We start from the raw sequence: 24,759 nt of genomic DNA, 5'->3' as shown, positions 1-24,759 counted from the left end.
TATAACATATATTTACAACAGTGCAAAACAATACAGTAATTTGATAAAGAACAGACCATGGGCACGGTAAAAAAAAGTCCCAAAGTCTCAAAAGTCCTATCATCTCACGCAGACGGTAGAAGTAGGAAGAAAACTCTCCCTGCCATGAACCTCCAGCACCGCAAACTTGCCGATGCTGCACCCTGAAAGCACCTGACCACAGCCGACTCTGAGTCCGTCCGAAAACTTCGAGCCTCTGACACCGAGCACCATCTTTGCCAAGCGCTTCGACCCCAGCCCCGGCCGCCAGCAACAGGCAAGGCCGAAGATTCGGGGCCTTCCCCTCTGGAGATTCTCAATTGTACAGTAGCAGCGGCAGCGAAGCGGGCATTTCAGAAGTTTCTCCAGATGTTCCTCCGTGCTTCTCACACCTGTCTCCATCAAATCAGGATTATGCACAGCATCCCACTTGACGGATACCGATATCATTCACCGGAGAGGCCGCGCACGCTGTGTTGCGCTGCCATCTTCTCCTCCCCACTCTTTTGCAATGTAAATGTTGAACATTTTAATTCCATTTCCCATTCTGACATGTCTGTCCATGGCCTCTTGTCCCACTCTCAGGGTGGTGGAACACCTTATATTCCAAGTTCTCAATGTTCGTAAACAAGTATGAGACCAATTGCAACATACACAAATGCAGGAGGAGCTCAGCATGTCAGGCAGCGTCTATGGAAATGAATAAACAGTCAACATTTCGGAATGAATCCCTTCTTCAGGACTGGTAAGGAAAAGGGAAAATGCCAGAATAAAAAGATATGAGGAGGGAGAGAAGGATAGCTAGAAGGTGATAGGTGGAGCCAGGTGGGTAGGAAAGGTAAAAGGTTGGAGAGGAAGGAATCTACTGGGAGAGGAGAGTGGGCCATAGAGAAAAGGAAGGAGTGATAGGCAGCTGAGAAGAGGTAAGAGGCCAGAATGGGGAATAGAAGAAGAGGGGAGGGAAAGCTTTTTACCGCAAGAAGTAGTTGATGTTCATGCCTTCAGGTTGGAGGCTACCCGGATGGGATATAAAGTGTTGCTCCACCATCTTGAGAGTGGCCTCAAGAAGAGGCCACAGACTGACATGTCAGAATGGGAATCAGAATTAAAATGTTTGGCCTCCAGGATGTTCTGCTTTTGGTGGATGGAGCAAAGGTGGTCGACGAAGTGCTCCCCCAATTTATGACAGGTCTCATCAATGTAGAGGAGGCCACATTAGGAGCACCAGACAGGTGAAATGTTGCCTTACCTGGAAGGACAGTTTGGGACCATGAATGGAGGTGAGGGAGAAGGTGGATGGGCAGGTGGGGTGGAGGGGGGGAGCTTTGTGGAGAATGATGTGATGGATGTGTTGGCTCATTGAGTGGTAGGTAAGGACAAAAGAAGCTCTTATCACTGTCAAGATGACGGGAAGGTGGGTGAGCATGGATGTCCGGGAAATGGGGGAGATGTGGGTAAGGGCAGCATCAATGGTCAAGGAAGGGAAACCCCGTTCTTTGAAGAAAGAGGACATCTCTGAACAGATACGGCAGAGATGAGGGAACTGAAAAAAGGGAATAACATTTTACAGGAGGCAGGGTGGGAAGAGGTATAGTCAAGATAACTATGGGAATCACTAAGTTTACAAAAGATGTTGGTCAACAATTTGTTTCCAGAAATGGAGATAGAGGAGATCAAGCAAGGGAAGGGAGGTGTTCGAAGTGGGCCAAGTGAATGAGATCAGTTGTTACTTTTTAAATAAAAGCAGGAAAAGTGGAAAATATTTCTCAAAAATGGATGCTAGTTGTATTTATTTTTTTCTTCATAAGCAAGATAGCCATCTTTAGGAACTTACAGAATGTGATGTTCACATGTTGGAAAGATTAATTGCTTTGCAGCATCTTTAGTACTGGAAGTTCTGTACAGAGCTCCTAAAGCCATTGCACAATATTCGTTCCCAAAGCTTAAAGAATCACGGCAACAGAGAACTTGTAAAAATGGCCTTATTTTCCATTTCCTTTTCTTCACTGAGGTGGTGCTTAATTTACAGTGTTTATAGGTATAAATGTGTGAAGCAGTATATATGCAGGTATCTGATGGAACACAAATGAAGGCACATAATTGGTGGGTTGGTAGTGGTTTTTCTATTTGGATCAGAAAGATAGAGATGCAACCCAGCAACAGGTTCTTTGGCCCACCAAGTCATGTCTACAATCAGTTTGCACTAATCCTATGTTTTTAAATTCTTATTTATTTTTAACGTTGCATCATGTTTGTTTTGGGGAAAAATATTGTCAAAGCGTTCTTGTAAGATTAGAACACTGGCAACCAACCTGGTTTTAATAGATAATGGACCACTTCTTTAAAAAAAAAAGTCTTACTGTTTAATATTAAAAACATTGTCTCAGTATTTTGTTGGATTCATCATGAAACCATTATTAGTCGAGCTGTCCACTGCACTTAGCTCAGTGTTTCTCTACTTCTCAGCAGTTCATTGACTGTGACATCCAAAATCTCTTCCCAGGTTTGATGAAGTTTATTATGGACAATTTGTTTCACTATATATGAAACAAATGTTTTTTATTGACGACAGTGGACCTCCTCTTGGTCACATGATTCTGGCTCTTGGAGGTAAGCCTCTAAAATAATTTTTAAAGCATTATGCGTAATTTTTGTTGATTTTTTGCATCTGAATTTACTCAGGAGACAGACGCAGAGTCTACAGAAGTGAGGCAAAATGGCATCAACTTCATGGACTCTACAGATTACAGAAGAGGGGATGTTTACTGTCTTGAGGCAAAATAGGGTGGATATGTCCCCAGGGTTGAAAAGGTGCCCCACGGACCCCGCGGGAGGCAAGTGCATATTGCCAAAACCCTAGCAGAGATATTTTAATCATCATTAGTGACAGGTGAGGTACCAGAGGATTGGAAGATAGCCAGTGTTGTTCCATTGTTTAAGAGGCTCTAAAAATATTCCAGGAAATTATAGGCCAGTGAGCCTGACATCAGTAGTGAGAAAGTTATTGGAAGGTATTCTAAGGGACTGGATGTCTAAGTGTTTGATTAGACATGGACTGATTAAGGATAGTCAGCATGGCTTCATGCCTGGTAGGTTGTGTATAACCAAGCATATAGAGTTTTTCGAGGAATTTACAAGGAATGTTAATGAAGACAAGGCAGTTAATGTTGTCTACATGGACTTTAGCAAGACATTTGAAGAGGTTGGTTAGGAAGGTTCAGTTGCTTGGCATTCAAGATGAGGTAGAAAATTGAGTTAGACATTGGCTTTGTGCGAGAAGCGAAGGAGTGGTGGTAGATGGTTGGCTGTCCAGACTGGAGGCCTGTGACTAGTGGAATGCCTCAGGGATCGGTGCTAGGTCCATTGCTGTTTGTCATGAATATCAAAAATCTGAATAATGTGGCTAACTGGATCAGTAAGTTTGTGGATGACTCCAAGAATGGGGGTGTAGTGGACAGCAAGAAAGACTATAATGGCTTGAGTGGGATCCGGACCAGCTGGAAAGATAGGTAGAAAAATGGGAGACGGAAGTTAACACAGACAAATGTAAGGTGTTGTACTTTGGTAGGACCAACCAGGGTAGGTCTTACACAGTGAATGGTAGGGCACTGAGGAATGTGGTAGAACAAAGGGATTTGGGAATACAGGTCCATAATTCATTGTCAGTGGCATCACAGGGTGTTAAAGAAAGCTTTTGGCACATTGGCCTTCATAACTCAAAGTATTGAGTACAGGAGTTATGCCAAAGTTATGCAAAGCATTATGCCAAAGTTGTTATACTTCTAATTTGGAGTATTGTGCGCAGTGTTGGTCACCTACCCACAGGAAAGATGTAAATAAGGTTGAAAGAGTACAGAGAAAATTTACAAGGATACTGCTGGGTCTAGAGGACCTGAGTTATATGGAAAGATTGAGTAGATTAAGACTTTATTCCTTGGAAAGTAGAAGATTGAGAGGAGATTTGATAGAGGTATCCAAAATTCTGAGGAGCCAATAGGGTAAATGCAAGCAGGCTTTTTCACTGAGGCTGGGTGGGAGAAAACTAGACAACATGGGTTAAGGGTGAAAGGTGAAAAGTTTAAGGGGAACGTGAAAGGAAACTTCACTCATGAGAGTGTGAAACAAGCTGTCGGTGCAAGTGCTGCATGCGAGCTCGATTTCAATGGTTAAGAGAATTTTGGATAGATACATGAATGATAGGGGTATGGAGGGCTATGATTCTGATACAGATCAATGGGAGTAAGGAGTTTAAATGATTTGGCATGGACTACTTGGGCCGAAGGGCCTGTTTCAATGCTGTACTTTTCTAGGACTGTGACTATTTCTTAAAAGAGAAAAAAACTCATTGTTTAAAGAATAGCAAGTAACCTTTTAAAATTGCTGATAAATTAATGGAATAGCTGTTTATTTTAATTTTAATTTTTGTTAATATGATGAATTCTTCAGCTTTGAGGAAACCAGATTATTGACTTCTCAGACTTATTCATAAAGATGAAAATGAACTGATTGGCATGATTTTTAAAAAAATTTATTCTTGGAGAATAGATGTTGCTGAAATCTCTAATTTATCTTGAGCTGGGGAGATGATTATGAGTCAACGCATTAGTCTGGACAAGTATTATAGGCCAGGTTTGCAAATTTCCTTCCCTAGACGATATTTTTGGACCAGACATGTTTTAATGGCAATCTTATAGTTCTACAGCTATTGTTACTGAGCTTTAATTACCTATATTTAATTTTGAACTAATCTCTGAAATAATAGTCCAGTAGGTTAACCACTATGCTACCAAAAGTGTGTTTGATCCAATGATAATATATTGGATTATTTGCAATGATAATTTACTAGTGATTTGTACAAAGCAGATTTTATTGTAATAAGCTTTATTACATTGACATTATGGTTTTAAATGGTAAAATGATGTGCAAATTATACACACCGGTCTCTAGGCTCTAGCTCAAAAGAGAAGCAGTTCCCTTGGAATTGACTAGGCAAAGTACAAACTGAGTGTCTCTGGCCTTCCTGAGAACATTCCTCCTTAAAAGAGGAAATGGTTTATTTATTATTGTACTGAAATAGAACTTTAACTTGTGGCTATTTAATGAGTACGTTGGATATCTTAACTGAAATATCTCATTAGTTGTTTACTCTACATTCGAATCTTTTCAGCCATTGTTTCTGCATTACAACGTTGTTTATAATACAATGTACGGGCCAGTCCTTATTATGTTCAAAGTGCGTGTCACCGTATACAACCCTGAGATTTATTTTCTTGTGGCATTCATAGTAAATACAAAGAAACTCAATAGAATAAATGAAAGACCACACTCAACAAGGTGGACAAACACCAATGTGCAAGAGACGACAATCTGCAAATACAAAAACAGAAAAAAATATAATAATAATAATAAATAAGCAATAAATATCAAGAATATGAGACGGAGTCCTTGAAGGTGAGTCCATAGGTTTTGGGAAAAGTTCAGTGATGGGTTGAATGAAGTTATCCCCTCTGGTTCCAGAGCCTGATGGTTGAGGGATAATAACTGTTCCTGGACCTGGTGGTGTGGGTCTTGAGCTTGGCAACCATTTTCTTGTTATGGAAAGACCGTATTGGGTTATGGGTAACCCTAGGTTATTTCTAAAGTAAGTACATATTCAGCACTGCATTGTGGGTCGAAGGGCCTGTATTGTGCTGTAATATTTTCTATGTTCTGTATTGAAAATAACTAAGTTAAAGATTGAAGACTGTGGTCATGGTCGCATTAATTGACATTTAAATATTTTTTTAAAACTGAGACCATCTTCATGCTCTGACCGCAGAAGAATATTATGGGAAAGGTGATGAAAGGTCTAGATATTAGAGATAATGATCAGACCTTGGAGAACCTTAGAACCAATTGTTACTAGAGTGCTTAAGTGGCCTTGCAACATAGGTCTATATTTACTAAAGTTTTTTTCTTGAGTGTCACCAGTGATTCTTAATGAAAATTCAAATGTGTGTAAAGGATTAGGCTGCCTTGATCAAACAGCTCTTTTGCAATTCATATACTGTACATCAAAGAAAGGTACCAAAAATCATCCATTAAGGATTGTGTCTCAGCAGTACATTAATTAAATAATATGCTACAAAATGGTGCAGCTCGGTTTGCTACCATACTGCATATGCTCTTACCATTTTTTTTTATAGTGGAAAGAAGAAGCAGCATCTCCCAGTGGCCACTCATTTTAACTCCACTTCCCATTCCCATTCCGATATGTCAATCCACGGCCTCCTCAACTGTCGGATGAGGCTACACTCGGGTTGGAGGAGCAACACTTTATATTATGTCTGGGTAGCCTCCAACCTGATTGCATGAACATCGATTTCTCAAATTTCTGGTAATTGGCTCCTCTCACCCCCTTCACCATACCCCATCCCCTTTTCCCGAACTCACCTGATCTCTTTGCCCATCCATCACCTCCCCCGGTGCTCCTCCCCCCTTTTTCTTTCTTCCATGGCCTTCTTTCCTCTCCTATTATATTCCCCCTTCTCCAGACATATATCTCTTTTCACCAAACTGCCCAGCTCTTTACTTCACCCCTCCCCCTCCAAGTTTCACTTATCACCTCATGTTTCTCCCTCCACCTTTTAGCTCCGACTCCTAATCTTTTTTCCTCCAGTCCTGCTGAAAGGTTTCAGCCCGAAACGTCGACTGTACTCTTTTCCATAGATGCTGCCTGGCCTGCTGAGTTCCTCCAGCATGTTGTGTGTTGTTGCTCACATAAACAAAAGCTTTTCACTATATTTTGGTATATGTAACAATAATAATAAAACAGCCAAACACTTGAGCTATAATTGTGCAGAATAACAAAAGTTAAAATTGCCACTTGTACTTTAAGCAACACACATCAAAGTTGCTGGTGAACGCAGCAGGCCAGGCAGCATCTCTAGGAAGAGGTACAGTTGACGTTTTGGGCCGTGACCCTTCGTCAGGACTCGTGTTTACACTTGTACTTTATTTTCCTTTTGATATGTTGCATTGGCAATCACTTTTCTAATAGAATCGCGGAGCACTATAGTACAGAAACGGGCACTTTGGCTCATCTGGTCTGTGCTGAACTGTTATTTTACGGAGTCCCATTGAGCCATACCTGATCCACAGCCCTCCATACCCCTCCCATCACGTACTTATGAAAACTTCGTTGCAATGGAACCCACATCCACCACTTCCACTGGCAGCTCATTCCACATTTGCACCAATCTCTGAGTGAAGAAGTTCTAGATCCCGATACAAGCTTGCATAGCCTTCCTCGCTGTCAACTTTGCCCCTGATTTTGGTGTTATCTGCTGATTTAGTTTACCACGTTATCATCCAGATCATTGATATAGATGACAAACGACAATGGACCCAGCACCGATTTCCTACGCCACCACCACTCCCATCAGAGAGGCAACCGTCTATTACTACTCCCCTGGCTTCTCCCACAAAGCCAGTGATGAATCCAATTTACTTCCTCGTCCTTAGTATTACTAACATCTCTTTCCAAAACTGAAAAGTTGCCAAAGACTTGGGTTAAAAAAGAATTCTTTTAGCATGTATTAATTGCTATGCAACATCTTTGTTTCATTTTCAGCATATCTTGGTGGTTTCGATGGAAATTTCGCCTGGAATAAAATTGGTGCAGGTAGATACGATTGTTAATTTTGTGGTGAAGTCAGTAGTAATCTGAAGGCCCAAATGAAGTGATGTTGCAAAAATGAATATAAAGAACAAAAGCTCACACAGAATAAATTTACCTGTTGCATATATGCCACCTACTGGCTTGAAATAGATCCTTGGGTTATTCTAATGTGTATAACTGATTCACACTGGAGAAGGTAAAATGTATTTAGCCTTCTGCTGTTTCAACCCTTGTCTGTGACCACAGTCATAATAGTTCTAACTTCTGCATTGATTAGATAAGCAGGTGTCAGTGCATGAAACGTTGACTACACTTCTGCATCCGTATCAGTTCTTTCCTGTTACAATATTGAATCCATTTGGATAAAGTATGTATGTTTGTAATCAATGTTAGGCCAGACCATAAACAAGCATATAGTAAAAAGTAATCGTTTCATAGAGCTTTTGTGGGTAACCTAAAAGCAATAAACTGCAGATGTTGGATATCTGAAATAAAACAAAAAATAATAGAAATACTTAGCAGGTTGGGCAGCAACCGTTCAAAGAAAAAGACAAAAATTCGTCAAGATGAAATATCATCAACGCGAATTGTTAATTCTGTCAGAACTCTGCTGAGTATTTCCACCATGTTCTTTTCCCTTTTCAGATAGTACCTGAGGTTGCAACTGTCAGTAAGTCCTTGGTTACGTTTTAGAGGCATTAGATTCCTTGCTGGAAATAGTATCATTTAACCATATTGATCTTCATGGAGCGTTGCTAGTTTTGATCTTCATGGCAAAGGTCACAAAAAAGGAGATGATATCAATAGTAGCTTCAGTGAATTGCTACATACATTTTTTTCCTGTTGAAAGAAGCTGAATAAACATTCTGATGGTATGTGCACAAATTAAACAAATTAATTTATCTAGGATAGTGCTGAGATTCGATTGAGAACCTAAGCAACAAACAGGATCCAGAGCTGCTATTACTTTTTCTCCAGTTGACAGAAATTATTTAAAGTTCCTTTCGACCACTTGTTTATCCAGTATTATAAAAGCATTTTAAGAGTCTTCTACTTTGAAGACCAATCTAAAATAAATATTTCACTCCTTCATTTCCCTAATTCCTATTATTAGCTTCCCAATCTCATTGTTGCTTTATCTGTTCTCTTATTTACCTTTTGAACCTCTTGCTATTTGTTTCATGTTATCTTATAGTTTACTCAACAGACTCAAAGTTCTCCCTTATCTTATTCATTCTCTATAGTTTTCTGAAAAATACCCCAATTTTTTGGCTGACCTTTAACCTTTTTTATCAGTACATTGGCTTTTTCAATCTTTCACCCATCCTTAAATTTCTGTAGTTAGCCAGGTATGGGTGCAATGTTCTTGCAGTTTTTTTTCTTTCTCCCTGAAATGCACTAACGCACTTTTTCTGAGATACATGAAATGTGTTCTTAAAGTGTGCTGCTGTCTCTTCCTTTATTCTTTTTCAGTCCTCTTTAGTGAGCTGCATCCTTCCAGGCATGCATTCTGTATTTTGTACTCTGTAATCCGATTTCCACCGTTTAAAGTGGTCAGGTATTTAGATTAGATTATGAGGACACGCAGTCCTCTTTTATTGTCATTTAGTAATGCATGCATTAAGAAATGATACAATGTTCCTCCAGAATGATATCACAGAAACACAAGACAAATCAAGACTGAAAAACTGACAAAAAAACACGTAATTGTAACATATAGTTATAACAGTGCAAAGTAATACTGTAATTTGATAAAGAACAGACCATGGGCATGGTTAAATAAGTCTCAAAGTCTCTTGAAAGTCCCATCATCTCACGCAGACGGTAGAAGGAAGGAAAAATACTCTCCCTGCCATGAACCTCCAGCGCCGCAAACTTGCTGATGCAGCACCTTGGAAGCACCCGACCGCAGCCGACTCTTGAGTCCGTCCGAAAACTTTGAGCCTCCGACACCGAGCACCATCTCTGCCGAGCGCTTTGACCCCGGCCCCGGCAACAGGCAATAGGCAAAGCTGAGGATTTGGGGCCTTCCCCTCTGGAGATTCTCGATCGCACAGTAGCAGCGGCAGCGAAGCGGGCATTTCAGAAGTTTCTCCAGATGTTCCTCCGTGCTTCTCACGTCTGTCTCCATCAAATCAGGATTGTGCACGGCCCCTACTTGACAATTACGATATCATCTCGGAGCGGCCGTGCACGCTGCGTCGCGCTGCCATCTTCTCCTCCCCTTCACTAAATTGATAGCTAGAGATCATCCAAATATCAACTTAATGGTTTGACCTTGGATTTATTAACTCAGGGTCAGATTACACTCATTATCTACATGTCAGACAATAACATTCAGCAGTTCCTTCTTGAGCTCCTGCATAAGTCAGTCCCCATAGATCTGTCTTTGCCTTTCTCTCCTTGGCTGCAATTTGTGCTTCTGGCATCGTCCAATAACTATTCAGATTCCACATACATGCTGGTGACACCCAGTTCCTCTTCAGCAGCTTGTTCAACTTCTCCCCTGCTTCTGTGTTCAGTATTTCTTGACAAAATCCTTTCTAGGATGAGCAGAAAGGACTTCACTAGTTGAGATCTCCATCCTTTCCAATGGCCATTTTTTCTTCATTCTAATTTTGGTGATTGTGGCTCAAGATGCAGAGGCTCCAAACTCTGGGATTTCCTGTCTGAAACCTCTGTTTATCTTTGCCTCACCTCCTTTAAACATAGTATTTTAAGCAAGCTTTCAATTGCCTACCTTGATATGATTTGCTTTGAATTTTTGTTTGCTAATTCATAATGATTCTTTCAGAGTATTAAAAGTGCAGTATAAATGCAAATTCTTACTTTTGGTTGTTTTTCAGACACTTGAACTTCATCCTCCACTGTTTTTTTTAATCCTTCTCTCTCACTGATTTGCTTAAATACTTCATTGACTGGTGAACTGCTTGGGCTTCTGTGGATCAGACTCCCTGGAGCTCCCCAGTAATTTCCGTGGCCAGCACATTATAGGAGCATTCTGATCAAAACAGAGAAATTAAGCCCTTGAATTGCTTTAACGTTTGGTTAAACCCTTTGCAGGATCATGAGATGACAAATCGAATGTTAATGACCATCTCTGATTTTCAAAAAAGTTTCTAAATCAGAATCAGGTTTATTATCACCAGCATGTGACGTGAAATTTGTTAAAAGTACTATTTATTTTTTTAAATTAAAAATGTAAAGATACTTAAATGCCAGGAAACAATTTAAAACAAGGTCTCGGCCCGAAACGTCGACTGTACCTCTTCCTAGAGATGCTGCCTAGCCTGCTGCGTTCACCAGCAACTTTGATGTGTGTTGCTTAAATACATTTAAATCAATTATATGAAAAGGAGCTTACTTGTATTATACTTACTTTGATATCCATCACTTTTTGTGGAAGGTTGTTATATTCTTGAGAGCTGTGCCAGATTAACCCAATGTAGATTCAAAGACCTGGGTCATTCATATAAATTTTTCCTCTTTTAATAGTTTCTTTCCTGTCATCGGTTTAAAAGGTGCAAGACAAGCAAGTTAATCATGGCCAATTTGGCAGAACATATTCTCTGTTTTTTCCAACTCTGTAAACTAAAGAAACTGCGGGTACTGAAAATATGAAATAAAACCAGAAGATGGTGGAAGCACTCAGCAGATCATGTAGATCTGTGGAAAGAGAAATAAATTTAACGTTCTGGGTCCAAGATCTGGTAAAATTTTCTAGCATTATCTGTTTTTATTTCTCCTATTCCTTTGTGCAGGTGGAAAATTGGTAAGGGATGTGGAATGTTTCTGCTAATTGTGGCTGATTTTGCATTTCTATCATTTCAATGGTAAATTATTATTACATAGTAACATTTGTGTACTCCTTTTCACAGAATACACAGGGAATGTCCCGGTTTGGAATTTGAGGCTCTTTCCAGCTTTGGCTGGAGCACTGTGCATCTCATTGGCATACCAGATTATCATAGAGCTCAAGTATTCTCATACCTCTGCTCTTATTGCTGCCCTTCTGATCATGTTTGGTAATTTGATAGCATAATTAATGGAAAATACGATATTTGAGTTGTTTAGTAAGTGTTAAAAGCATGTAAAAGTTTTACATAGTGGTCAATATAGCGGTAAGAAAATTTATATAACTACTCGTAGTGTGATGTAGAGAATCCTGTTGTGCAGATTGAGTTTTCTCATTTACAAGTTGTTTACAGGAGCAGCATTGCATGTTGTTTTATTTACATTCTATTTTAGATTTTTTTTTATCAGTTCCCAATAATTACCAGCAGTTTTTACAGCTACTAATCAGCAGATCTGTCGAGCATCTTTTTTTCCATAATGCTCTGGAATGGCAGTGGGTGGGTTTGTTGCATGCAGTGAAATAGGGTTATTTAAAAGCATGTTACAATATTCAGATTTTAACGTTACAATATGAGATGCCAGAGGACTGTTAGCGGGTCTCTGCTTATAAACTGTAAAGTTTGAAAACAAATCGTAATGGAACACTCTGTGTGGCTGTTCTTATGTGTGGTAGATTTTATTCCTACCAGTATGTGGTGTCTACATGTATTAATCTGAATATAAAACGTATGTGTGCAGAATTTTTACCTAGTTCCAATATTACAGTTCTCTTTTTTTAAAATAGAAAACTCCTTAATAACCCAGTCACGGTTTATGCTTCTGGAATCAATTCTCATTTTCTTTGCACTGCTGGCGGTTTTGTCTTATCTGAAATTCTACAATATGCAGAGAAGCAGGTACGATGAAACATTAACGTGATGTCTTCGTGTTGTAAACTTCGGAAAGCACACAGTGAAGAATTTGAGGCCTCATATCACTTTACACTTTGTTTCAGCTCATTTTCAGTGAAATGGTGGTCTTGGCTTTTCTTAACTGGAACAGCGTGTGCATTTGCTGTTGGGTGAGTTCTTTCACATTTATTTAAACTAGCAATTGCTGCTTATCTGCTAATATTGCAACACTATTGGCGGCAAGCAGAGATGTCAGCTAAATTAGTGTACTTGTACCTTAAACCCCAGAAGGATAAGATTGCTTCCTATTTCCAATACATGTAAGCTTAATTCACACTTCATTTCAATGCAATTAAGAACTAGGTGAAAAAGTGTCTTGAGATTTCTTTACACAAACAGGAGAAAATCTGCAGATGCTGGAAATTCAAGCAACACACACAAAACGCTGGTGGAACGCAGCAGGCTAGGCAGCATCTATAGGAAGAAGTACAGTCAACTTTTTGGGCTGAGACCCTTCGTCAATCCTAATGAAGCATTTTGTGTGTATTGCTTGAGATTTCTTTGTTGTGCCCATAATGTTGCTGAGTCACTAATACTAGAAAGCTTCTAAATTTCATGCTGTTCTAAGCAGAGTTGACCTGAAGTCTGTGCTAAGGGTGGTGGGGGGCGGGGAAGAAAATCCAGCCAAGATTCCTCCTGTTGATCACTATAATGTGGGATAAGCTTGTGAGCACTTCTTGTGTAGTTTATCACCTCATAGAAGACTATTTAAATCAGGGGTCCCCAACCTTTTTTGCACCGTGGGGGAAATACGGGACCGGGGCGGTCCTGTATGGGACAAACCAATTTAGCCCAATATACGGGATGTCCCAGCAAGTACGGGACGGTTGGCAACCCTATGTTCAAGTTCAACAGTGGGCGTGACAGGGAACGAGGAAAGGTGCCGCTGACTCATATCATTTCCTCGCGACCCGCTAGCACGTGCTTTACGGCCCAGTACCAGTCTGCGGCCTGGTGTTTGGGGACCGCTGATTTAAATCATTGTGTTGGTCATACCTGTTTGAAAGAGCAGCAAAGTTCATTCCCCCTCAACAGCTTGTCCATAAACTTGGTTCCCTTGTCAAAGTTGGTCACTTCATCACCGATGTAAGTCAATTAACCTCAAAATTTGGTAAGTTGGTTTACTATTGTCACATGTACTGAAGTCCAGTGAAAAAATTTGCCTTGCATACTGTTCATTCAGATCAATTGAGAGTTGAGGTAGTACAATATAAAACAGTAACAGAATGCAGAATAAAGTGTTGTAGTTACAGAGAAAGTGCAGTGAAGGTAGATACAAAGGTGCAGGGTTAGAATGACCATCAAGAATCTGTCTTAATACGATGGTAGCATATGGTCATTAGTCTCATGATAGCAGGATAGAAGCTGTCTTTGAGCCTGATGATCTGTGCTTTCAGACTTGTATATCCTCCGACTGATGGGAGAGGGGGGAAGAGAGAATGTCTGGGGTACTTGGGATCTTTGTTTATGCTAGCTGCTTTACCAAGGCAGTGAGAAATGTAGACAGAGTCCATGGAAAGCTAGTTTCTGTGATGTACTGAGGTAGTCTGCAACTCTCTTCAGTTTCTTGCAATCACAGGCAGAGCAGTTGCCATACCAAACCATGATGCATCTGGATAGGATGCTTTCTATGGTGCATTGATAAAAATTGATGAGAATCAAAGGGAACGTTGTAAATTTCTTTAGCCTCCTGAAAAATTAGAGTGCTGATAAGCTTTCTTGGCTGACAGGCAAGAAGCAGCGAGTGGGAATAAAGGGGGCCTTTTCTGTTTGGCTGCCAGTAGTTAGTGGTGTTCCTCAGGAGTCAGTATTGGGACAGCTACTTTTCACATTGTTTGTCAGTGATTTAGATAATGGAATTGATGGCTTTGTAGCAAAGTTTGTGGGTGGTACGAAGATAGGTGGAGGGGTTGGTAGCGCTGAGGAAGCAATGCGATTGCAGCAGGACTTGCACAAGTTGAAAGAATGGGTGAAAAAATGGCAGATAGAGTACAGTGTTGGGAAATGTATGATAATGCATTTAGGAAAAAGGAACAATAGTGCAGATTGTCAATAAAATGGGGAGAAAATTCAAACATCAGAGATGCAAAGGGACTTGGGAGTCCTTGTGTAAAACTTCCAGAAGGTTATTTCACAGGTTGAGTCTGTGGTAAAGAAGGCAAATGTGATGTTGGCATTTATTTCAACGGGAATAGAATATAAAATTGAGATAATGCTGAAGCTTTATAAGACACTTGTCAGGCCGCATTTGGAGTATTGTCAACAGTTTTAGGCCCCTTAACTCAGAACGGATGTATTGTCGTTGGAGAGAGTCCAGAGGAGGTTCACAAGTATGATTCTGGGAGTGAAGAAGTAAACTTAAGAGTAGCATTTGGCAGCTTTGTGCCTGTACTCACTGGAGTTTAGAAGAATGCCTGGGGATCTCATTGAAACGTATTGAATGTTGAAAGGACTAAAAAAGGTGGATGTGGAGAGGATATTTCCTCTGGTGGGGGTATTCAGAACTAGAGGGCAAGCCTCAAAATTGAGGGGCAACCTTTTAGAGCAGAAGTAAGGACTAGCTCCCATGAAGTGGTAGATTTTTTTGTCTTCACTCTTTAAATCTGTTTTTTTTTGTTGGATGATTTAAATGATTTCTCAGCTTTCAACCCACTCTCCAGAAACATTTCTTTAGATGGCAATCAAAATATCTCTGCATCAATTTCTATTGGGCCTCAACTTGCCCTCTCTATTCTAACAAAAGGCAGTTCCTGCATTTCAAACTTTTTGTCTTCAGATACATTTTAACTGGGCACTAGTTGGTCCTTGTAACATATCCATGATGTATCTATGCTGTATTTTGTAAGGTTTCATGATATTTTTCATGTGTACCACTAAATTAATTTATGCCTCAATAGTGAATGTTCAAAACAGATAACAATTAAAACTCAAATGACAGAATATGTGGTGAAGCATTTTCTATTGTATTCTTGTGTATTCAATAGAAATCAAAGAATCATAAATGATAGCTATCCTCGCAGTACTAATTGCAGTGTTTTTGATAAGTCTGATTCTGTACTTCTCACTGAACTAGGATTAATCTGGTGATATCTTCTTGGTTCATTCATCCCTCCACCATTTCTCTCTACGCTCAAGACCTCTTCTGTTTTTAAAATATCAGACTACTTGTTTGGCACTTAAAACTGAATCTTTTTTTTGCAGCTGAGCATTTGAAAGATCAGTATCACTATTTTCATGAGCTCCATTTTCTACCCAACTGATACATTTTTCACCCATTTACTTCAAATCAGCCCTTTTCTCCATTTGCAATCTCATCTGATGTTTCACCCAGTGCCGTGCCCCATTTTAGTTCATCTGCTGCTGATCCCTCACCCATGCCTAGTTATCACTAGCCTTGATTGTCCCAATATACAATTGATAATCTTCACTCATAACACTGCCTACATTACAACTTGCCCTATCTCATTCACCTGCCATCGCTATTCTAATTACACTAGATTAAAAATGGTATTTCAGTTTTAAAATTTTCATCTTCCCTATTCTACCAAGCCCCTTTAAGATCTCCTTGTTGTCCTCCTTCACAATATTTTGCAGTCTCTACGTTTCAATTGTCCTTCAGGTAAGTTAATTGTTGAATCACTAGTGTTAAACCTGTTAAAACATAACCTCTGCAATTCACTCCCTCAGTATTTTTCTGACAATATTCTTCTTTTTGTCTTGGAGCCTGACTTTTTGACCAAATTTCTTGTCATTTTTTTGTAATATCGCTATGGCTTGCTGTTAAAATTTGTTTGATAATGCTGATGTGAAATGTTTTATTACATGTATAAGTGCAAGTTGTTAGTTTAATCATAAGTGTAAACTTTTGATTTCTGAACATTCAGTGGATAATTTTATTTTGATATGTTTGCAGAGTCAAATATATGGGCTTATTCACATACATACTTCTGTTGGCTATTGCTGGAACACATACATGGCAGTTAATTGGTGATACGACTTTATCAAATGTAGGTACCTATGCTTCTGTTATTAATTAGTTTAGCATGGTGAAGATTTTGTATGGTGTATCAATTCGTTTAGCATTTTTAGAACCTGAATATACATCTTTAATACTACTGCTGCACTGGCTTTGCTGTGGTAAGAAAGAGGTGTGGCGATGGCTCAGTGCTTAAGTTAAATCCAAAGGCCGAACATTCCAGAGATCCAATTTCAAGTTGTACTATGGTAGTTGTGACATTTAAATTCACTAAATAACCCAGAATAAATCAGGCAGCATCTATTAATACTTCAATTCAAAGACTCCATCAGAATTGACCTGCTGTGTGATATTAACTGAACTGAAATGTCAGTTACAATAGTGGGATAAAAGCTTGGATTTATGGAATGTTAGTCCAGACCTCTGGATTACAATTCCAGTTCTGAAGAAGTGTCTTAAATCTGTGTTTTCGTTTCCTTGGCTGTTACTTAACCAGCTGAGTTTTTTCAGCACTTTTTGTTTTTAAATAATATTTCCAGCATTTTGATTTCTGTTATTCTTACTTAATAACCTGGCTTAGCCTTCCTGTAAATCCAGACCCACCAAGAACTCTCAAATAACTCAACAAGCGAGACCATGGCTATTCTGTTGAAACAGAGAGAGAAATAAAAATTAAATTTTGCATTTCTTCCTCTCAGGCAAATAGAGACCAATGTGTAAATTGCGAGAGTTGTACAACTTTCTAGTTAAGCAACTGCCTGACATAGTCGTAATCACAGATTCATACCTTTCAGATTCATTCATCATAGTCCCTGGATACAACTTTTTCGAGTAGGAGAACAGACTTACCATATCTCTCAAACAGGGTCTGTGGCAAATAATGAGTGAACCAACACCTACTAAAACCTAGCTTCAACAGTCTGGTTAAGGCAGATGCACCTGACAATAGTAACATTGGTAGCTTATGCAGTTCTTGTCTTTACCCTCCATTGTGTTGAGTAGTATGATAATCAGGCTAAACAGGATAGACTCTAAACAGAACTGGCACCTCAAAGCTACATGTCCATGAAGCAGCATCAGATATGAACAGTAGCACAATTTTTAGCTTCAAAATAACTCTGGTTCACTGAGAAGTGCTGCAACATTTAACATGAAACAGTTGCAACAGAAGAACTACATAAATCAAGCAAAGGCTTGAATTTAATATAGCACCCTTCAGATCTTTAGGATGTTCAAAGTATATTCATTATCTAAGTATGTATCCATTATACAACCTTGAGATTTGTTTTCTAACAGCAGCCACTAAACTAAGAAACCCAAAATCAAACCCTGTATATGTACATAAAAAAGACTGTCTAACACCCAATGTGCAGAGAGTAAAACAACATCATGTCCATAAAAAAATAAAATAACCTATAACAAAAGACCACTGAACACTCATTGTACAATGAAAATGAAATCATACAAGCAAACCTCAAAGAAATAGTGTTTCTGAACTGAAGTCCTTAAAGAGAGTTCAATGCAAAGCTGAGTAAATGTTTTGGTACAGCAATCCAAACCAGCCTGTACCTCACCCTGAACTTTTTAATCTGGCCTGGCGCTTAACTCTCCCTCCAAACAACGAAATAGAAATCAAAAATACTAGAATAACTTGCAGGTCAAACAGCATCTGTGGAGGGGAACTAAATTAATGCTTCAGGTCAATATATATGTATTTTGTTTTTTTTTCTCCATGTTATTGTCCTAATAAGTACGTTTTGGGATTTTGCTCATTCCCAGAACCCTCATTTTACTTTCATGGATTAAGCAAAATGTGTTGCACTAGAATTATAATTTTAGTTATACATTGACTGCTTGTTGACATTTTGGTCAATTAAAGCAGAACTTTGAATAGGAAAAAGGAACTCTCTGCCCATGTGGATTCAAGAAAACAGTGGTCTAGTTGGTTGGGATATTTATTATCAACATGCCATCTGATCTGAAGGTAAAGTAAGCTTTGCTGTTTCTATGAATCTCATTTGCAGGTCACAGTACTTTATCATGTTCTAGCCCGTGTATGTGCACTTTTAGTCCTCCCAATAATCTTGTATCTGGGCTTCTTCTACATCCACCTGACTTTGTTGTACCGTACTGGGCCACATGATCAAATTATGACCAGCATGTTCCAAGCCAGTTTGGAGGTAAGATCACTGACTAATCTGCTGAGTGATGCTATCAATGCACTTACTCTACCAATAAATGCAGAAAGTGGGAAAAATTGCACATAAATACTATCACATTATAATAATCAATAATATCAAGATAGTGAGGATGACTAGTATGAAAAGTGCAAACAAGGAACTATCTAAAGTACTGCCAGAGGGGAGGAGAAGAGCACCAAAGAATGGGAGTCAGAAATGGAAAAGAGCTTGAGAGTTTGAAATGAAGTTGTGAGTTAATCCAACTTGTTATGATTCTACATTTATTTGTTTGTTTGTGAAAGAATATGACAATGATACTGTTTCAGTATACTTAAACAGATTTAATTTTTTTTCTTTATCAATGCACATATTTATTTATTGATACATAGTGCAGAATAGGCCCTTCCAGCTCTTTGAACCGCGCCACCCAGCAACTCCGATTTAATCCTAGACTAGTGACAGGACAATTTATGATGACCAATTAACCTACCAACTGGTTTGCCTTTGGACTGTGCAAGGAAACCGGAGTACCCGGAGGAAATCCATGCGTTCATGGGGAGAATGTACAAACTCCTTACAGGCGGCAGCAGGCTATATAAGCAAAATATTTTGACATTTCTCCAGTGCTGTGGTATGCTAAGAAATAAAAGATAGTTTTGATTGTTTCAGGAATTTAATTTGGCAACAGGTTGTGTTCAATTTGATAAGTTCATTGGTGAACATGAGGAACAGCAAAATTTAGATAGTTCCAAGGCTGGCAGGAAGTTTAAATGCAAAGATTTCACGGCATTTATCCTGTGACCTTTGCAAATCAAAGCAGGTTACAAATGATAATGGAACATATGTGTTCTGCCGATTGAATTTTAAAATTGCTCTTCTTATGTTTTAGTTAAGGACATTAATTTGTCATTCATAACATGTTTTCAATAATACTTGTTCAATTCAGTGCGAATGGCATAGGAGTACGGAGCACTGAATTCCATATCCTTTGGTTCATGATGGTGACAGGCCTGGTTCCTGCATCTGTCCACAGTCCAACAGCCAAAATTAATGAGCTGAGAAAAAAAAACCTTTGGTTAGCCTGGCACCATTCATAACTCATAAGCATAGAATCATGGGAAAACAGTGAGTCACAGTGATCATCTGTAGCTTTAGGAAAGGAGGAAAGAAAAAGAGAATGCTGGCAGTTTTGACAAGTAGAAGTCTGCAAAAATAATAAATTTCATTGCATTAGCATCCTTTTTTGTTGTAAGTACAAATGTTTTCTGAAAAGTATTCTTGAACACAACTTCCCAAGCAGATTAGAAAGTTACACTTGGTTTCCTTTGCAGGGTGGCCTAGCAAGGATCACACAGGGTCAACCTCTTGAAATAGCCTATGGGTCCCAGATTACACTGAGGAATACTTGGAGTAAACCTGTTCCATGTTGGCTCCATTCACACAAGAACATGTATCCAATCAGGTAATGGTTCAGGTGATGGAGTGGAACGTTTTGATCCTGTTTATAACTGAGTGCAGAGATTTTTACAGGCGAGTTGCATTAGACTATGGAAAATTCTGGTAATTTGTGTATGCTGTTAATTGCTGCAACTGGCTTGTGTTTGAATCTTCGGACAATAGACTGCAAATTTTGATATTAAGGCTCTGTATTATGCATGCAAGAACTTCAATTTTTATTGTGTCATCAATGCAACTCTCCAAGGTGTTTCGCACAAGGTATCAAACACCTATTTTACATAGGGAAATATAGGACAAATGACCAAAAGATTGGTAAAACATTAGGTTAGCAGCATTTTAAAGGAGAAAGAGGTGGAGGCAGATAGGTTTAGGGAGAGTCCAGAAGTACTTTAGCACTGAAGGGTGCACCTTTTAGTACTAGGGAAATTACAGTATAACTACACAAGAAGGCAGAATTTGAGGAGCACAGACTTCCTGAAGGCTTTTATAACCAAATTGTGCTATGGAAATTTTGATGAGCAAGGCCTGGAGAGATTTGAAGGTAAGGGTGATAATTTTAACACTGAAATGTTGACAGAGCTGGCACAAGCGTAGGTCAATAAATGATAGGTGAACAGGATTTGATGTGAGTTAAAATACAGGCATCAGTGTTTTGGATACATAATAGAAGATCAGTAGCCCTACATTGATTTAGTTCATTAGATTGTACGCCATTACTTAAAAACACTTAATCCTGAATCCTAAGGAGATAGAGTGACATGCAAAAGTTTGGGCACCCCTGGTCAAAATTTCTGTTACTGTGAATAGCTAAGCGAGTAAGAGATGAACTGATTTCCAAAAGGCATAAAGTTAAAGATGACACATTTCTTTAATATTTTAATCAAGAAAACTTTATTATTTCCACCTTTTACAGTTTCAAAATAACAAAAAAGGAAAAGGACCCAAAGCGAAAGTTTGGGCACCCTGCATGGCAGTACTTAGTAACATCCCCTTTGGCAAGTATCACAGCTTGTAAACACTTTTTGTAGCCAGTTAAGAGTCTTCCAATTCTTGTTTGGGGGATTTTCACCCATTCTTCCTTGCAAAAGAAAGGCACGTGGCCAAGTGGTTAAGGCGTTCGTCTAGTGATCTGAAGGTCGCTAGTTCGAGCCTCAGCTGTGGCAGCGTGTTTGTGTCCTTGAGCAAGGCACTTAACCACACATTGCTCTAGTGTCTGTGCGAGGAGAGGCGCCCCACACAGACTTCCAATCAGCGCCTTGTAAGGCATGAAAATGCCCGACACAGGCCTTTCATGGTCTGAGTCGACATTCCCCTTTCCTTGCAAAAGGCTTCCAGTTCTGTGAGATTCTTGGGCCGTCTTGCATGCACTGCTCTTTTGAGGTCTATCCACAGATTCTCGATGATGTTTAGGTCAGGGGACTATAAGGGCCATGGCAAAACCTTCAGTTTGTGCCTCTTGAGGTAGTCCATTGTGGATTTTGAGGTGTGTTTAGGATAATTATCCTGTTGTAGAAGCCATCCTCTTTTCATCTTCGGCTTTTTTACAGACGGTGTGGTTTGCTTCCAGAATTTGCTGGTATTTAATTGAATTCATTCTTCCCTCTACCAGTAAATGTTCCCCATGCCACTGGCTTTGCTTATTGTGGCCAAAAAGTTCTATTTTAACTTCATCAGTCCACAGGACCTGTTTCCAAAATGCATCGGGCTTGTTTAGATGTTCCTTTGAACCTTTTGAATAGAACTTTTTGGCTGCAGTGAGCAAAGGTATGTTTGGAGAAAAAAGGGTGCAGAATTTCATGAAATGAACCCCTCTCCAACTGTTAAGCATAGGGGTGGATCGATCATGCTTTGGGCTTGTGTTGCAGCCGGTGGCATGGGGAACATTTACTGGTAGAGGGAAGAATAAACTCAATCAAATACCAGCAAATTCTGGAAGCAAACATCACACCGTCTGTAAAGAAGCCGAAGATTAAAGAGGATGGCTTCTACAACAGGATAATTATCCGAAACACACCTCAAAATGCATAATGGACTATCTCAAGAGGCACAAGCTGAAGGTTTTGCCATGGCCCCTGACCTAAACATCATCGAGAATCTGTGGATAGACCTCAAAAGAGCAGTGCATGCAAGACGGCCCAAGAATCTCACAGAACTGGAAGCCTTTTGCAAGGAAGGGGGAATGTCGACTCAGACCATGAGAGGCCTGCGTCGGGCATTCTCATGCCTTACAAGGCGCCGATTGGAAGTTTGTGTGGGGCGCCACTCCTTCCACAGACACTAGAGCAATGTGTGGTTAAGTGCCTTGCTCAAGGACACAAACACGCTGCCACAGCTGAGGCTCGAACTAGTGACCTTCAGATCACTAGACGAGCGCCTTAACCACTTGGCCACGTGCCTTTCTTTTGCAAGGAAGAAAGGGTGAAAATCCTCCAAACAAGAATTGAAAGACTCTTAGCTGACTGCAAGAAGTGTTTACAAGTTGTGATACTTGCCAACGGGGGTGTTACTAAGTACTGCCATGCAGGGTGCCTAAACTTTTGCTTCGGGCCCTTTTCCTTTTTTGTTATTTTGAAACTGTAGAAGATGGAAATAAAAAAGTATTCTTGATTAAAATATTAAAGAAATGTGTCATCTTTAACTTTATGCCTTTTGGAAATCAGTTCATCCTTTACTCGCTTAGCTATTCACAGTAACAGAAATTTTCACCAGGGGTACCCAAACTTTTGCATGCCACTGTAAATACCGAGAATGTACTTGAAGATGCATACAATAAATTGATATTTTAGCTCATAGCTAAGGGAATTTCATGCTGTCAAAGCTGCTTTTAATTACTGAAATGATGTGTGGTTTTTGCAGGTATGATGGTGGAAGAGGTAGTTCCCACCAGCAGCAAGTAACATGCTATCCTTTTAAGGATGTGAATAATTGGTGGATAATAAAGGACCCTGGCAGGTATGCGAGAGTATTGCATTTAATTATAGCAACGAAAAGAGATGCGCTTTTTGGAAGCTGAGAAGACTTTATTTGTAAATTCATTGTTTCTACAATTGTAGTTCTAACTTGTAGTTTGATCACTATTCCTGTTACCAGTGCTCATTCAGAGCAAAAGGTAAATGATATCATGAATATTTTTCTTCAGTAACAGAATATTTTTCTTGATTCCCAAACTTGACATTTAACGATATTCTTGTGCACATTTGAAATGGGGTATCAAGTCTTTTAATATTGGTAAAAATGTTAGATAAGTTTGGGAGCTAAGTATTTATTCTGAATTTCCCTGTTTTGGATTTTTAGCAGACAGTTATTTATGTCTATATGTATGGACCCTGTATTGTAAGTTCTTTTTTATTCAGACAGGAGCTGGTTGTCAGCAATCCACCTCGTTCAATTCGCCACGGTGATGTTGTGCAATTAGTCCATGGAATGACAGCTCGTTACCTCAACACGTATGTATAGCGCCTGCTGTCACCTTGCTTGGCATTACCATTATCTTGTATTTGCATTCTTGTAATCATTCGGCTCACTTGAATAATTGAGATTTGCCGTTCCCAAGTATGAAATCTGAACAGCAAATTTCATACATGTTAAAATTTATATTTGAAATATTTACTTGAACCGGAGTATTATCATTTCTCAAATGAAGAGTCAGAAATTGGAAATAAAAGCAAAATACCTTGGAAATAGACAGCAGATTCACAAGCATTTTTTTTTATTTTTGTAGATGGTATGACGAGATTTTTAAATTCAAGCCTCTCTCTGTCTTCGTAACTGTCAGTTTTACATATGAATAAAAGGGGCTGCTTGTGACGTTATTGTAGATTGGTTGTTTAAGAAAATATTTTTCTTCTGCTACTGCTTGTAGCATTCCTTAATGAACTCAGAAGTAACCTGAGGTTGTTGCTTGGTCCTTGCTTTCAGTTATCTGCAGGCAAGATGTGTGTAGAATGGTGTAAGGAAGTGGCATTCTGTCTGCACCAGTTGTTTGAAAGGGCTCTCCAATTGTAGAAATTTCTCTGTGTGGTAGTTTCAAATAACCACATGGTTTAACATCCAGTAGAATTCCCAGCAATGCTCAAATTTTCAGCAAGGCATTAAGGATTCTTGCACTATGTCCTGCACCAAGTTCCTTGCTAAACCCACAACTTTAAGATTGTTATTTATATTAAGTTTGTTGGTGTGTCTGAACAGAGTGGAGACCGTGCCATAAGTACATCGAACACAAGTGTTGTCCAAGTTATGTCAGAATCAGGTTTATTATAACAATTGTGTTGTGAAATTCACACAAAATGCTGGTAGAATACAGCAGGTCAGGCAGCATCTATATAGGAAGAGTTACAGTCGATGTTTCGGGCCGAGACCCTTCATCAGGACTAACTGAGAGAAGAGATAGTAAGAGATTTGAAAGTGGGAGGGGGAGATCCAAAATTATAGGAGAAGACAGGAGGGGGAGGGATGAAGCTAAGGGCTGGGAAGTTGATTGGCGAAAAGGAAACAAAGCTGGAGACACAGGAGAAAGAAAGGGGGAGGAGAGCACCAGAGGAAGATGGAGAGAAGGCAGGGAGTGATTGTGAGAGGGAAAGAGAGAGAGAGAAAAATGGGGGGGGGGAATTAATAAATGAATAAATAGATAAAATAGGGGATGGGGCATTAGCGGAAGTTAGA

The 24,759-nt window shown here is 39.4% G+C and overlaps 1 protein-coding gene across 3 annotated transcripts in view; it reads left to right on the top strand.

Moving 5' to 3' along the window:
- pomt1 (protein-O-mannosyltransferase 1) overlaps positions 1-24,759 on the top strand; it is a 56,664-nt gene that overhangs the window by 10,734 nt on the left and 21,171 nt on the right. For 2 of the 3 annotated variants that reach the window (XM_063073632.1, XM_063073631.1), the window contains exons 3-12: positions 2,522-2,628; positions 7,631-7,681; positions 11,557-11,703; positions 12,318-12,429; positions 12,528-12,593; positions 16,397-16,490; positions 18,484-18,639; positions 19,971-20,101; positions 22,954-23,049; positions 23,451-23,543. In XM_063073632.1, coding sequence (XP_062929702.1) covers positions 2,522-2,628; positions 7,631-7,681; positions 11,557-11,703; positions 12,318-12,429; positions 12,528-12,593; positions 16,397-16,490; positions 18,484-18,639; positions 19,971-20,101; positions 22,954-23,049; positions 23,451-23,543 — 1,053 coding nt within the window. The remainder of the gene's footprint in view (positions 1-2,521; positions 2,629-7,630; positions 7,682-11,556; positions 11,704-12,317; positions 12,430-12,527; positions 12,594-16,396; positions 16,491-18,483; positions 18,640-19,970; positions 20,102-22,953; positions 23,050-23,450; positions 23,544-24,759) is intronic. The other variant, XM_063073633.1, reaches the window with a different exon arrangement.

Source organism: Mobula hypostoma, chromosome 21 (genome assembly GCF_963921235.1).
Source record: "Mobula hypostoma chromosome 21, sMobHyp1.1, whole genome shotgun sequence".
Classification (NCBI taxonomy): Eukaryota; Metazoa; Chordata; class Chondrichthyes; order Myliobatiformes; family Myliobatidae; genus Mobula; species Mobula hypostoma.
The sequence above is the reverse complement of the archived record's forward strand: the minus strand, read 5'-3'. Positions and strand labels throughout refer to the sequence as shown.